Raw genomic sequence first — 15,715 nt, forward strand, 5'->3', positions numbered from 1 at the left:
TCAAGCACTACAATTACAAGGAGAACATGATAGAGTTCCAAACTTGTTCCCGGGGCAATCAATTCAGAAAGATTCAATACCCTACTCAAATTTAACCGAATGGTTTCAGTAATACTCCTAAAGAGTATCAGCTGAACTTCCTATAGCTGTTTCTAGATGACTGAGGGGTTAACTGAAGGTGTCTTCTAAAGTGAATCTTCTTCAAGAGTTTCGTGAATGGAATGGGCAGCATGAAATGTAAACACTTACTTGAGTACATTAACAAAGTCAATGAAAAGAGAATTTATTAATTAAGGAGTTGGAATTGGAATAACTAATTTACAGATGAAATTCTGACCAATGTTCAAACTTCCTATCTTTTCCAAAACTACAACCTGATTAACAAGTCAAAAAACCAAAACTTAACCTCACTCACTCACTCCATTGCCTCAATGCAGGAACAGCCTCGACAAGTCTTGCAAAGTAAAACTGAGTGGTGCTTAGGCCTCTCTTCCTTATTTTCCACCCAACCTTCTGTAATGCTCTCTCGACATCTGCCTCAGCATGCAAATAAGCTCTTGTTGCCTTGGAAGGTCCTGGGAATAACTCCCCTACTCTTTTTAACAGATCGTAGTAGAATGTCTTTGGAGCAAAGCTCAGAATCAACCGATTTTCTGCCAGTGAAGCAAGGTGAGCGATCATCCCATCTGCCTTACTCTGCGGGTAGTGTATGAGAACATCCAAACATATCACTGTGTCATATTTCCCCTTCAGGCTCTCTAAATCACTCACTTGGAATTTTGGCATAGTCGGAGGAGGTGATTGGTCATCATTGGTGATTTGAAGCTGTTCTTTTGCCTGATTGCCAAAAACAATCCCGAGTTAATAACAGCTGCCTTCTAAATGGCGATGGGACAAAAGAGACAAGCTTAATCAATCATGTAAAGTCAATTGAAAGCAGCCCAAGGTTTGAAGTACTGCCATAGAAACATCTGATCATGCACTTGTCACTGTATACACAATTGGAAATCTAGAAGTTTTCTAACAGAAGCAGTGAATGAATGGCAAAGCATGCACATAGAATTAGTAATCTATCATTCAGGAATCGTATGTGCCTGTAATAGCTCTGAGAAAGGCAGTCGACTGAAAATTCACCTGTCTCTCAGCCTCGGAAACCATAGCAGCGGAGATATCACTGGCATACACAACAGCACCTTCCTTTGCCAGCGGAATAGCGAGGCACCCCGTGCCACACCCGGCATCACAGACGGTGACCCCTCGAAGAGACCCCTCATCAGTCAACATCTTCATCACATTCTCCACAGTCTTGGAGTGCCCAAGCCTTATGTCACGCTGGACTTTATTGACATCATCTGTCTCGCCATATATCTTCTTCCATCTCTGGAACCCTGAGTTGTTGAAGTACTCCCTAACCACCTCCTTGTCCCCACCGCCCACCTCCTCCGCCTGGAGCTGCCGTCTCCTCTCTGGATCTGTCAACGTGAGCACAGCGGCCAATGCAGCCACCGAGCTGCCACCAATGACGGCGATGGTCGTGCCGTCCACGGAAGCAAAGTCGGCCGCCGCAGTGGACAGGGGTGGAATCGCAAACTGGGTAAATGTCCTCGACCTCAGTGTCGCCTTCATGATCTTGATTGGGCTAGCATTCAGCGCGGTCTTGGCGTTGTTTGCATTGCGGAAGCAAATGGGGGATGTTAAGGACACTGAGCAAGCCATTCTGATTATCTACACCCACCGACACTCCGGTCGATGAGGCCCTGAAATGGGTGCGAATCAACAAGACAGAGAGCTTAATTCTCTTAAAAAAACCGCAAAGAATCCCACAAGAAAAACACAAAATCAAAGCGCAAGCAGAGAAGGCTCTAGTGGCAAAGCATTGACCATTCTTGAACTAGCTTATGCAGAGCAAAAGGCTACATTTCGAGCTACAGGGGCCTCTACAGTACTACGACTCTCGATGATCAAAGAAACAGAAGACCCAGAAAGAGATAAAGAACGCTGCGAGGAACCCAGTTACCAGAATTTGGAGACGAGCAAGATTATGGAAGCACCAGCTTCGATGGAACTGCGCAATTAGCAATTTGAGGAGGTTACACCAATCGAGCGGGAGTGGGAACTCAGGGTGTGCCTCTCAAACCCGCAGAGAGAAGTCTCTTCTTGCGGCCTCTCTCATGGGTCTTCTTGTCTCCGACGAGAGATATCAGACAGTCAGGAGTGGAGCGCAATGGAGTTGGGAGCGAAGTGATGGTGGTCGAGGAGGGAGATGAAGCGGATAGGGCGCTGACGTGGCCGAGTCATTGGACAAGACATGTTGACGTGGTCGGGTCACCTTTCTTCGGTGTTTATACTCATTTTCCCCACTTCTTCGGGAGTCAAGTGTTTTTTTTTTTTTTTTCAGAGATGGAAAACAAAACAATGTTTTCGGGAAGATCATAATTCATAAAGACAAGAGAGGGAAAAAATAAAAGAATTACTCGATATGAGGATGCCTTACCTACCAGGCTACCGTATGTATAAATACCATTGCAACCCAATGTACTAAGGAAGTGATAAATTACGAGAGAGAGAGAGAGAGAGAGTGAGCGAACGAGCTTAACGAATGAGACAATAATGAAGGCAGCGGCAAGGGTGGCACTCATCTACCGACGATTGCTCAACAATCTCGTCGGCGTTTGGGCTCGCCTCAATCGTCACCTTCAATGCGTGTGCGTGCATAGAGAGAGAGAGAGAGAGAGAGAGAGAGAGAGAGAGAGAGAGAGAGAGAGGAGCTAGCCTTGCCACGGCTCTAGGTGAGGGCTACAAATTTGAGCTGGGGCCAATGGCGGCCCTTGGCAACCCAGCCTTCATCGGCAAGGGTTGCAACCTCGCCGGGCTCACTCACACGCGCATGCTCTATTTGCATTCGCGTAATTCAATTTGGTTTTCAATCCACCAAGGACTGTTAAGCTGTCTACTTGACAACAAGTGTCTGCATACAAAGCAAAGATACATAATGCATGAATACTCAATTTTAAAATTAAATTGCGGTTTCATTTCAAGTTTGTCTCGGATATCAAGGAATTTGGGATTGAAGGATCGAAAATTGGGGCTTAAGTTTTCTCGTATAAAAACCCAAAAGTCACCTAATAAGCTTATCGATCTATCTAATATCTCCATGGATAATGATTCTGTCTAATATCTCCATGGATAATGATTCTTCTATCTCATGCTAACATCAACTATGAATAGCTTTGTGTGAAAAGGTCTACTCCTTGATCTATCAATTTTTATTTGCTTGCAATATCTTCAATCAGCCAAACCTTTGGCCTTTATCTTCTTCTTTTTTTCCCAATCAATCACCGATAGCATAAATTCTAATGCATTCCACACCATTATTGATCGCATTCTTTGTTTAGGAGGAGAGATAATCTTAAACTTAAAACCGATGTATGATTTTTCAACACAATAAAATTTCTTATTCATAGTCACATAGACTTTCTTAGAATTCAAATCTAAGTAAACATCTCATACATGTAACACTTGTTTCTTCTTGGGCTACTAACAGTGACCAGTTGAACTCTGGCAGGCACTACAATTCTAACATGAAATGCGTATCAGAAACCGTACGTGGCAGAATCAGGGGAGCTCTTCCTCCAAGCAGTCGACGGCAAAACAGGTGGACGAAAACGAATATTAGAATCTTTTGCTTTACCAGACGAATGAGTTTCTGAACAAGATTGCATCAGTGAGCTGCAAAGAGCAGTATCAGCAACAGCAGATAGAGGAGAAAGAAAGGGACGCCCGGGAACAACAACAACAACGTAGGCAAAGCAATGGAGAGGGAAAAGGAAACGATCGTGAGGAGGCGAAATATGCGGGCACCGCAAGCAGTAGTGAAGGCCGGCAGATGAGCAACGAGTGGAAGGGACAGGGAGCAATAGAGAAGGAGAGCGAAGATGGAGAAGAACACGGTGACGTAGCGGGTTTCAAATGGAGAATCGGAGCTCCCTTGATACTTCACCGAAATGAAGTTGAGCAGAGCCGGAAGGATGAGTGTAAGTACGGCGTGCATGTTCCTCCGATGATCGAGATCAGCGATAGGCATTTTGGGATTCGCGTGTATTTGGAGAAAGAGGAAGAGGAAGAGGAAGAGGAGCAGCAGCGCGGAGCGAATGTTGAGAAAGAGGTGCAAACGGCAGAGCGATTGCTGAGAAAGGGTGGTAAGTCAATATATAGTATAATGAGTCTGTCTTACATGGACTGATTCATTTGCAAGCCCAAAAAAGTTCACGAGGAGGCAACATCCGCAATCCGCATTGCTCCGCATTGACGATCGTGCGGAGGTTTTCGTCAATGCGGATTGCCGTATAAACTTTTTTGCATTGACGAGTGTGCGGAGGTTCCCCTCTCCGCATTGACGAAAACCTTCGCATAGCATAAACTTTTTTGCACTTCTTGTAGTAGTAATCAGTCCATGCAAGAACTTAAATCGCCGTTAAAGCGTCGGTGCATAAACTTTTTGGACTTATAATAGAACGCATAAGGTGATCCCTAGGCCTAAGACAATCACCTTATGCGTATACTTTTTGGACTTATAAAAATCCGAAAAAATGATTTCTTCAAGAAAATCGTGTTCCGTCGACTCATCAAAATTTCGTTCTAAGTCGAAAAGTCCCTGTAAGGACGCTAGAAGTGTCATAAGCGCTCACTTTAGAGTCAAACGTGCGGTCGCTTCAGCGCCGCATAGAAGGAAAAACGATTACTTAAGCGCGTTCGGCAACAAATTCCAGCAAAAAGTTTACGTAGCCTTTATAATAAAATGTTAATTCCTACGTGATTTTTTTTAAGAAAAAAAAGTTTAATGTAGACAATGAGGTGTCTCTTCATGACAAAATGTCGCCGCTCGTTTCAAAATTTAAACTCTCTCTCTCTCTCGTAGTCCTCCAAAAGCAATGAAATCGACCCCAAAGGGACTATTCCACCGAGAAATCCAGTACATGAATAGGTGGCTCACTCCCTCCGCTAGAGCAAGAAACTAAATCCACGGCATTTGATAATATTACCCCGTGATCGTATTCTTGGAGAGAAGTTCTAGAAATCCAATTTCACCAAGAAAATGCTAAGAATCATGCGGAAGATTGCTTTGGCCTTGTGCCTGTGCGTTTGCTTGCCCTGCAGAATCACTTCCAAGTCGATCAACTACAACCCAGTATGTCCATCAGTTTGAGAGTGCCTCTGACGGAAATACAAACTGCCCAAACCAATTGAAACTAAGCCTTTGATGTTGATTGTCTAATTTACAGCTTTACTCAAGCAAGTCCGATGAAAATAGGAATAGACTCTTTTACCGTTTCCACCGAAAGCCACGTGGTAAATCAATTCGGCCCCTTCCATCAAACATCATGCATTAAAAGTCAAGGCTTTTGACTCGAGCTGCATTGAAAGTCTCAGCCCACAATAATAATAATATTGGCCACCGTCTTGGCTTTATTGACACGAACTTGAGCCAGTTATCCCGCTCTTGCTTTTCATTGCAGCGGCTCTTAATTTTTGCCCCAAAATGCTTTGATCTGAATGAGGGTTTGAAGAAGAGGGGAAAATTGGCTCGATTTGTTCCCAATGACTTGGGGCAAACATGTATAGCAACATTGTTTTATGGCATTTATGCAGAAAGATTGTCATGTCGGATCTCCAGCAAGCCATGTTGGTCAGCAAAAAATGTTAAAATATTACCGCGTCGAATTTCTAGCATCCCAAATCGGCGATTGAAGTGATTATCCGAAAGTAGGATTGTTTTTATGTGGGAAAATTATCCAAAAAGTCGTAAACCTATTGCACTTTTATCAATTCAATCATAAACTTTTTAATCGTGTCAATTGATTCCCAAACATTTTCACGTTTTGCCAATTGAGTCCATCTGATCAATTTTGGTGGAAATTGATGACGTGGGCGCCGGTCATCCTACGTGAATAATTTTTAATATTTTTCGGATTTTATTATTTTATTGTTTTTTCTTCTTTTCTTTTTTCTTTTCTTTCTTTCTTTTTTTTTACCAACTGAGGGGCTTGAGGGCTCGACGCCCTCGCCTGTGGCCGGCGAGGGTTGTGACTCCTTCACCCAAACTAGGCCCTTACCTGTGGCCAGAAATGGTCAGCTGGCAACCCCATTGGCCAAAGTTGTAACAAAAGTAAAGAAAAAAAAAAAGAAAAAAGAAAAAAAAAAAGAAAAATTAAAATTTAAAAAAATATTAAAATATTACAAAAAAATTATTCGCGTTAGCGTCGGCCGTGCCACTTAGGACGGCTGGCGTCCACGTTAATAATTTCCGACCAAAATTGGCTGGATTGACAAAATGTGAAAAGGTTTAGGAAATAATTGACACAATTAAAAGGTTTAGGACTGAATTAGTGATTAGGTTTATGACTTTTTGGATAAGTTTTCCATTTTTTTATCATCCCGAATCATCGAATTTTTTTTCTTATTTTTTACCAAAGTGGGATTGAAATGACCAGACAAAAAGTTTTGGCATTAAAGTGAGCATTATATGAAAGCCATGGCAATTCTAGTGCCCTTAACCTCGTAATCACATTTGTTTTGGTTAATCAACATTTCATGATTCTTTTGTGGAAATGATTGGTTAATCAACATTTCATTTGTTTGAGTGAATTTACTTTACTTTGTTCGCACATTCATACTCTCCTCGGAAATACTCTTGGATGTACCAGAAACATGTGAGTCCCAATGCATCTTAATTTTTGAATTAGAAAATCCATCAAAATCAATGGCTCAAATGAATTGGGCTCACCTGTATCAAAATCATTTAGGAAAATTTTTCCTTAGGACTACAAGGCTGGCCAAACTTATGTCCTCTTAGGTATGTAGGGTGATATGCCCACAGTTGCCACGGATTTCCCTCTGTTAAATCTGCCTAAATGGAAAGTAGAAATAAGTAGAGCACCCCATAAGACAAGCAAACATTATGAAAATGCTCGATAATGAGTTTGATTTCGTTCGTCTCCATGGCAACAAAAAATATAGCACCAACTTAAGCAAGTATACCCAAAATTCGCACAAACTGTAATGACAAACACGAAACTTTTTGAAGCTCTGTCTCGTCTACAACTTCGCAGCATAGTGAACAAACTTTTTGAAGATCACTTTCTATTAAAAAAAAAAGGGAAAATGATAGGATAGTCTTTAAACATTGATTCAATATGCAATCTCATCCTTAGACTTTTAATTTATTTAATATTGTCCTTGAACTATTTCTAATGAATTTATGTGGAACTATCGTAATATTTTTAAAGGCCGAAAAGGTAAAAAAAGTAATAATAAGATAACATATTATTTTATTGATTTAAGAAATGGATTGAAATGAAAAGATATTTAACAATTTGGGCATTAGTGTAAGTAAGAAAACTTATGAATAGTATCAAAGGACTGATTTCACTTTGTTATAGGAAGTTGGGGATTAGATAGAGCAAATTGAAAGTTTAGTTCAAGGATTATATTAAACAAAATAAAAGTTCAAAAATGACACACACACACACACACACACACACACACACATATATATATATATATATATATTGGGGAAAATTACTAAAAAAATCATAAAACTATTGTATGGATACCAATCAAGTCTCAAACTTTTCGATTTGGTCAATCTAGTCCTAAATATATTGATAATTTTTTAATGTAGTCCATTTGGTCAATTTTGGTAAAAAATCTCTAACATAGACACTAGCCATCCTATTTGGCACGTGACGTGACACGGCTGACTCTAACGCTAATAATTTTTGTAATTTTTTAAAAATAATTGTTCTGATTTTTTTTTCTTTTTTTCCTTTCTTTTTCTTTCCTTTCTTTTTTCCTTTTCTTTTCTATTTCCATTTGCTAGTCTCTAAGACTTTGGCGATGGCCAGTGACCTTCGTCAGTCATAGGTGAGGGCCGGCACTAGCGAGGGCTAGACCTGGATTGGGCGAGGAGGACACTCGCCATACGCCCACTAAGGCGGCCTTCGCCTACATGCCAGCCAGCAAAGGAATATAGGGAAAAAAGAAAAAAAGAAAAAGAAAATAAAGAAAAAAATTTTAAAAAAACTACAAAAATTGTCCATGTTAGCGTCAACTATATCACGTAGGACGGCTGATGCTGACTAGACCACAATGTTAGTGATTTCCGGCAAAAATTAGCTTGAAAATTTTGGCCGAAAGGATTATATTGACAAATCGTTAAAATGTTTAAGACTAAATTGGTCAAGTTGAAAGGTTTATGACTGAATTGACATCGCTACATTAGATTTAGGACTTTTCGGTAATTTTTCCTTACATAGTGAGCCAAATTTTAATAATTGCAAGTGTCATTTTCCAAAAAAAGAAAAAAATAATAATTGAACATCACTGCGGGAGGAATGTTGATATAACCATTCTCTATATCTAAGGAAAATTGACTAAAAAGTTATAAATTTATTGTATGGCAGCTAATTCAGTCCAAATTTTTTAATTTAGTTATAAATCTTTGGACGATCCAGTTAGCATCAATTGTCTTATGTGGAGCAACCGACGCTAACATGGATGATTTTTGTAAGTTTTTAATTTTTTTCTTTTTTTCCTTTCCTTTCCTTATTCTTTTTTTTTTGCAAAATCATCTACATTAGCACCGCCCCTGCCATGTATTATGGCTAGCGTCCACATCAACAATTTTCAACCAAAAATAGCCTAAAGGAGTGGCGAATTGTCAAAAGTTTGGCCAAATTAAAAAGTTTAAAACTACATTATCCACCATAAAATAGATTTATGACTTTTTAAACAATTATCCCCGTATCTAGAAAGATAGAAACATGAAAATTAGGCATCTTTCGCAAGAGTTTTCTTGTATAACGCCATTAATACGCATCAACAATTTCAGGGGATCGTTTATCAACAGCAGGTTAGCAAGATCAGTCATCTTTCTGGTCAAGTTTCAGCTCCTTCCTAGTAATTTCTGCAAAAGAATTAACTAATAATCGAGTTGGAAATCTTGCGCTTTTATAGAAAAAAAGTAGAATCCACCCTTTTCTTAAAAAGAAGAATGGAAAAATGTTTGGACAAAACGGTCGGGTCGTTTTTGGGAAACGAACCGGGCGGTCGGGCCGAACTTCAACTCGAAATGAAAAACCGCCGGAGTTTCGCCATTTTTGAGGGCGGAGACAGAGCTTTGAACTGGACCGTGGAACAGACACAGAGCGGAGAGAAGAGAGAAATGGAAGAAGAAGAAGAAGAAGACAGCGATGAAGAAGCGAAGACGAAGAAGAAGACGACGATGACGCCATGGGAACAGCACTCGGCCGTCATCAGCATCCCTCGCTTCGACTACAACGCCCCCTCTCTTCCCTCCTTCGCCGCTCGCACTCCGGCTTCCTCGTCACCTGCACCATCAGTGTACCATCTCTCCTTCGCCTTCTTTAGCTGTCAATTCGACGATTGGAACTTGGGTTAATGGCTTTTGTCTTTTTGTTCCTTTTTCTCCTTCTATCAGAGAGGGAGAAGAGCGCCACCAAAGAAGCCATGTGCCTCCTTGAAAAGGTTTGATTGCCTTCTCAAAGTTGAGCGTTTTAAGCGTGACTGAATTAGATGCTACTGATCAATTCTACATTATGTGTTTGATTATGATTCATTTATGCTCGGACCTTAAAAGTGAAGAATTGGGTCTCCCTTGAGTAAGTGTTATTGCTTTGATGAGTGATATCCTGATCATAGGGTGGTTCATGTGGAAGTTATTTGAAATATCTCAATTAAATGGGGCTTCCTTTTCCTGCTTAGGATAATGGAATTTCGTCGTCCTTAGCATTGTTATGGATGCTTTTGCGGTATTGTGGGACATTTGCTGCTAGGGAGAGTACTAACTTGGGGGTGGCTGATGCTAAGTTAACTGCTAAAAGAGAAGGAAAGTATGTCCTGAGGAATTGGATCAGGACGGTGCCAATGGTGCCGAGTGTGGGCATTCAACCAATGAGTATTAGAAAGAGGATGATACTCTTCTGATCAAAACCCAATTACTATTTACTTATATGTCTGCAAAACTTGGTCTAACTGCCCCCAACTTTGCTATTCAACTGAAAGCAGGTAAGCTTTCAGATGATGTATCTTCCCAAACAAAGGAAGACGCGTGCGAATCATTATCCAGCTCTTTCATTAGCTTAGTTGACAGGGAGTGGTTTGCTTCTCTTTACATTCCCCCACGAGGATTCGGCCGACGCCATTCAGGTTGTCTCGTATTATCGATTCCCAGGGATCTGGAAATTCAAGTTCCCCAAAGGGGGTTTTTCCTTTTCTCCCCTGACATTAGACACTAAAACGGCTCCCTAATTGATTTCAGGCATTTCCTACCCTGGCTTGTTATTTTAGGATTGGGTAATGTGCTAGGAGTCACTACTGATGCATAAACCTTCTTGCACCGCATGTGACAGAACATTTTGGCATTGGTGGATGAGTACTCTAAATTGAAAGTTAAAGGAAAGAAAAAACAGATGTGCAACTAAGCCTCAATGAGGCATATCTGGATTACTTGATCAGCTTAAAATTCTACTCTGCCCTCTACAGTATATTTGGATTGCCGCATAGGATGGTTTTGAATTTGACTTCCAATATTTTGGTGACTTTTTTCAAATAAATGCCCATAATCACTAGAAATTTATATACGTTAACATTTAAAGTCGATTAAAATCTTATTTTTATAAATTAGAGGCCATCTAATAGCCCATCAGCTCACCTACAATTGCAGTTAAGCATGCATTGCAAATACTGCGAATGTGCATTCTGGCTAGCATGGAAGGACGATGATGAAAGCATTTTTCTTGAAGGAGACATCTTTGCTGACCGTTTTCTTAAAAAATTAAAAAAAAGAGAGAAAAAAAAGGGAAAGTTTTCAGTAGATCTTTGGCTGTGGAATAAGCACCTTGAATTTTCTCCATTCTGGGAACTCTAGCGTGTAGACTAACTTCTTATTTATTCTTTGCTAGCATTTGATTTGACTGACCACTGTTTTGCAAATTGCGAGTCGGTTTTTCTGGTGCGGTTGGCGTCATCGAATTTTTCCTATTTGAGCTACATGCAGGTTGAACGAGCCAGACCTAAGGACTGTTGTTCAAAAAGCTTGTTCTTAAGTTTTATAGAGGATAACACAAGCAGAGTTGCACAACCGATAAAGGTGCCGTATCACAAGAAGATCTAGTTATCTACTGATATCTTCAGGCGCTTCGCCCTTCTGTCTTTTCTTTTTGTGTGGCACTTTGGGGATTGTATTTCTTAATTCTCTTTCAACAGTTGCTTCTTACCCTGCTGCAGGGAGTCTCTTCCTCTCCCTTCAATTGAATCAGAGCTGTTACAATCTTGCTATGCATCCTCACTAATTGGTCTGTCTTGTGCCTTCGTATGCTCAAAGGGACACGACTCACGATTGGCGATCCGGCTTTAAACACCGGATAAGAGAATTCGACAGTGCCTTCAAAGAGAGACAAGTGCAAAATCGCATAAGAACTCCATTAATGGGACTCACATTGACGACACGCATACGTTTATATGATCGTCAATTGAAAGAAAGAATTTGATGCGGTTGTTTGGATGCTGCTGAGAAATAGAAAGAAGACAGAGACGAATTCGGGCGTCCAATGGTATTCATTAACATCGTTTTCGTGTTCCATCGTTTCTCAGCAGCCGCGGATGGATCGAAAACTCATATAAATGCCTTGAAAAAGAGTAAGAGAGACATCAATTCGAAAGCAGATAATCACCTGCAGAAAAAGAGAGGGCTCGACAATGGCCACAGCTAAAAGTGAAAGCCTAAGAAATGGAGCCAAGAAGCGATGCAGTGCGTACTATACATTGGCGGTGATTATCTTTGACTGGGGTTCATATCCAGGATCGGAGCCTTGACCATTTGCCAGTGGGGGCAATAATGAAATAAACAGACAAAAGATTAGAAACGTAAATCAATTCTCTACTCATTCAAAGGGTGACATTAATACATTACTATACATTTGCGACCGATGCTATCTAAACAACGAGCATAAAATGGCCAAATACTATCCAAAAACAAGTATGACCTTTCGGTCATACACAAATTATGGCCTCACAGCGCAATCTTTGGCCCGCTGGACATAATATACACCAATTTGGTGTTCAATCCACCTATCACTGTTAAGCTGTCTATTTGGCAACAAGTGTCCGCATCCAAAGTTAATGTGCATAATGCACGAACACTCAAAACGACGTTGTTTTTTTATTTCAAAATCAAATTGGGGTTTCATTTCAAATTTGCCTCGAATATCAAGGGATTTGGAATTGAAAGATTGAAAATTGGGACTTCAGTTTTCACATGTAAAAACCCAAAAGTCACCTATTAAGCTTATCGATTTATGTAATATCTCCAGAGATAATGATTTTCTATCTCATGCTAACATCAACTATGAGTAGCTTTGTGTGAAAAAGGTTTACTTCTTGATCTATCAATTTTTATTTGCTTGGAATTTCTTCAATCAGCCAACCTTGGCTTTTATCTTCTTTTTTTCCCCGATCAATCACCGATAGCACAAATTATAATGCATTCAACACCATTAGCGATCACATTCTTTGTTTAGGAGAGATAATCTTAAACTCAAATCGATATATGATATTTCAACACAAATAAAATTTATTATTTATTGTCACAGTGACTTTCATAGTATACAAATCTAATAAACATCTCATACATGTAACATTACTCATATGTTTTCTTTGTTTCTTCTTGGGCTACTAACAATGACCAATTGAACACCGGCAGGAACTACAATTCTAACACGAAATGCGTATCGGCAACTGTACGTGGCAGAATCGGGGGTGCTCTTCCTCCAAGTAGACGATAGTAGAACAAGCAGACAAAAATGAATGCTAGAATCTTTTGCTTTACCAGACGAATGACTTTTTGAACGAGACCACATAAGTGAGCTGCAAAGAGCAATATCAACAACGGCAGATAGAGGAGAAAGAAGGGGAGGCCTGGGAACAACAACAATGTAGGCAAAGCAATGGAGAGGGAAAAAGAAAGGATCACAAGGAGGCGAAAGATGCGAGCACCGCAAGCAGTAGTAAAGGCCGGTAGATGAGCAACAAGTGGAAGGGATAAGGAGCAATAGAAAAGGAGAGCGAAGATGGAGAAGAAGATGATGATGGGGTGGGTTTCAAATGGAGAATTGGGCCTCCCCTGGTACTTCACCGTAATGAAATTGAGCAGAGTCGGAAGGATGAGGGCAAGTACGGCTTGCATATTTCTCCAATGATCATGATCAATAATAGGCATTTTTTGATTCGTATATATTGGGAGAAAGAGGAAGAGGATAAGGAGCAGCAGCAGAGCGAAAGTTAGAGAAAGAGGAAGAGAACGAAGTGCAATAGCAGTGCAATCGTTGAGAGAGGGAGCAAAGTCAATTTATAATGAGTCTGTCTTACATGGACTGATTATTATAAGTCCAAAAAAGTTTCTGCGGAACCAACCATGAGAATGGCCATGTAAAAAGTTTCTGCGGAACCAACTGTGAGAATGGCCATGTAAGAACTCTTAAAAGTTAGTGCTCAGAACCATTGGTTCTGAGCACTAACTTTTAAGAGTTCTTACATGGCCATTCTCATAAAAGTTAGTGCTCAGAACCAAAATTTTGATTCCGCAGAAACTTTTAAAAGTTCTTACATGGCCATTCTTAGAAACTTTGTAGTGCTCAGAACCAAAATTTTGATTCCGCAGATACTTTTAAAAGTTCTTACATGGCCATTCTCACGGTTGGTTCCGCAGAAACTCTTTACATGGCCATTCTCATGGTTGGTTCCGCAGAAACTCTTTACATGGCCATTCTCATGTTACATGGCCATTCTTATGGTTGGTTCCGCAGAAACTCTTTACATGGCCATTCTCATGGTTGGTTCCGCAGAAACTTCTTTGGACTTATAATAATCAGTCCATGTAAGAACTTGATCGCCCCAAAAGCGTCATGCATTTGGACTTATAATCAAATGCGTGAGGCCCTGAGCCTAAGACAATCACATTATGCGTAACTTTTTGGACTTACAAAAAATTCAAAATTTGATTTCTTCAAAAAAATCGTGCTACATCAATTCACTCAAAATTCATCCTGAGTCCAACAATCCCTGTAAGGACATTAGAAGTGTCATAAGTGCTCACTTTCGTGTCAAAATTTTTTGAGCGTTACTTTAGCACCACATCGGAGGAAAAATAATTACTTAAATACTTTTGGTGACAAATTCCGGCAAAAAGTTTTACATAGCTTTTTTAATAAAATGCTAATTCTATTAAATAAATCACGTTTTCATCTAATAAGCTTTTAAAACAGTTAGTAATGGTCCCACAAAGGTATCAGAACAGCCTACACGTGAAGAGGAGTATTAAAATATTTAAATAATATATCATACCTTCATATAACAGCTTAAAGTTTTAGAACAGTTGATAATGATCCCGCAAAATCTTATAAATTCCTATGTGACTTTAAAAAAAAAAAGTCCAACATAGACAATCATATGGCCCTTCACGATGAAACGACCCCACTCACATCAAAATTTAAACTCTCTTTAATTCTCTCTCTCGTTTGCTCTCACGTTGTTCTCCAAAAGCAATGAAACCGACCCCAAAGGGACTATAATCACCGATAAATCCAGTACGTGAATCAGTGACTCACTCACTCCACTAGAGCAGGAAACTAAATCCACAACATTTGATAATATTACCCTGTGATCTTATTCTTAAGGAGAAGTTCCAAAAATCCAATTTCACCAAGAAAATGCTAAGAATCGTGCAAAAGATTGCTTTGGCCATGTGCTTGTGCCTATGCGTGCCCTGGAGAATCACATCCAAGTCGATCAATTACAAGACAACCCATTACGTCCAGTAGTTCGAGAGTTCCTCTTACAGAAATACAACAGCCCAAAGCAATTGAAACTAAGCCTTTGAATGTTGATTATCCAATTAAGAGCTTTACTCGAGCAAGTCCTGTGAAAATAGGAATTAACTCTTTTTCTCGTTCCCACCAAAAGCCACCTGGTAAATCAACTAGCTATTTGGCCCCCTTCCCTCAATACATCAAGCATCAAAAGTTGGGGCTTTGACTCCAGCTGCATCAGAAGTGTGACCCCACAATAGCAGTAATATTCACCTTCGTCTTGGTTTTATCAACACGAACTTGAGCCACTTGTCCTCCTCTTGCTCTCAATTTTTGCCCCAAAATGCCTCTATGTGAATTAGAGTTTGAAATTTGACCCAAAAAAATTAGGGTTTGAAGACGAGGGGAAAATTGGCCCAATTTGTCTCCAATAAATTGGGGCAAACACGTGTAGCTACGTCGTTTAGGGCATTTATCCTGAAATATTGTCATGTCAGATCTCTGGCAAGCCATGCTGGTCGGAAAAAATGTTGAAATATTAGCCCGTCGAATTTTCGGTATCCCAAATCGGCGATAGTAATTTAGTGATCGTTTTTTTCACCCATTGAAGTGACCCATGTGAATTTTGAGTACTAAGATGAGCACCGTACAAAAGATATGACAATTCTAGTGTCCTTTACTCCCATAAATGATTCTTTTACATAAATGATTTTTTTGGATTTTTCAGATTTTTGTAAAAATGACATTTGACATTTGTTTGAGTGAATTTGCTTTACTTTGTTCTCACGTTCACACTCTCCTCATAGATATTCTTTGTACGCACTAGGAAC

General features: G+C 40.0%; 1 protein-coding gene and 1 pseudogene across 1 annotated transcript; one reads left to right on the top strand and one right to left on the bottom strand.

The window, feature by feature from the left end:
- Positions 1–266: 266 nt before the first annotated feature.
- On the bottom strand, positions 267–2,224 carry LOC115681851 (magnesium protoporphyrin IX methyltransferase, chloroplastic). The gene is made up of 3 exons (XM_030605942.2): positions 2,018–2,224; positions 1,135–1,757; positions 267–837 (listed from the first exon to the last, which is right to left on the bottom strand). Exons 2-3 carry the CDS (start codon positions 1,714–1,716, stop codon positions 412–414), a joined length of 1,008 nt encoding a protein of 335 aa, XP_030461802.1. The 5' UTR covers positions 1,717–1,757; positions 2,018–2,224; the 3' UTR covers positions 267–411.
- A 6,906-nt stretch (positions 2,225–9,130) lies between these two features.
- Positions 9,131–11,067, top strand: LOC115681854 (uncharacterized; annotated as a pseudogene).
- Positions 11,068–15,715: the final 4,648 nt, after the last annotated feature.

The sequence above is a fragment of the Syzygium oleosum genome, unplaced genomic scaffold, assembly GCF_021117445.2.
Source record: "Syzygium oleosum isolate NSW1041296 unplaced genomic scaffold, Sole_v2.1 Sole_v2.02, whole genome shotgun sequence".
In the NCBI taxonomy this organism is placed as follows: domain Eukaryota; kingdom Viridiplantae; phylum Streptophyta; class Magnoliopsida; order Myrtales; family Myrtaceae; genus Syzygium; species Syzygium oleosum.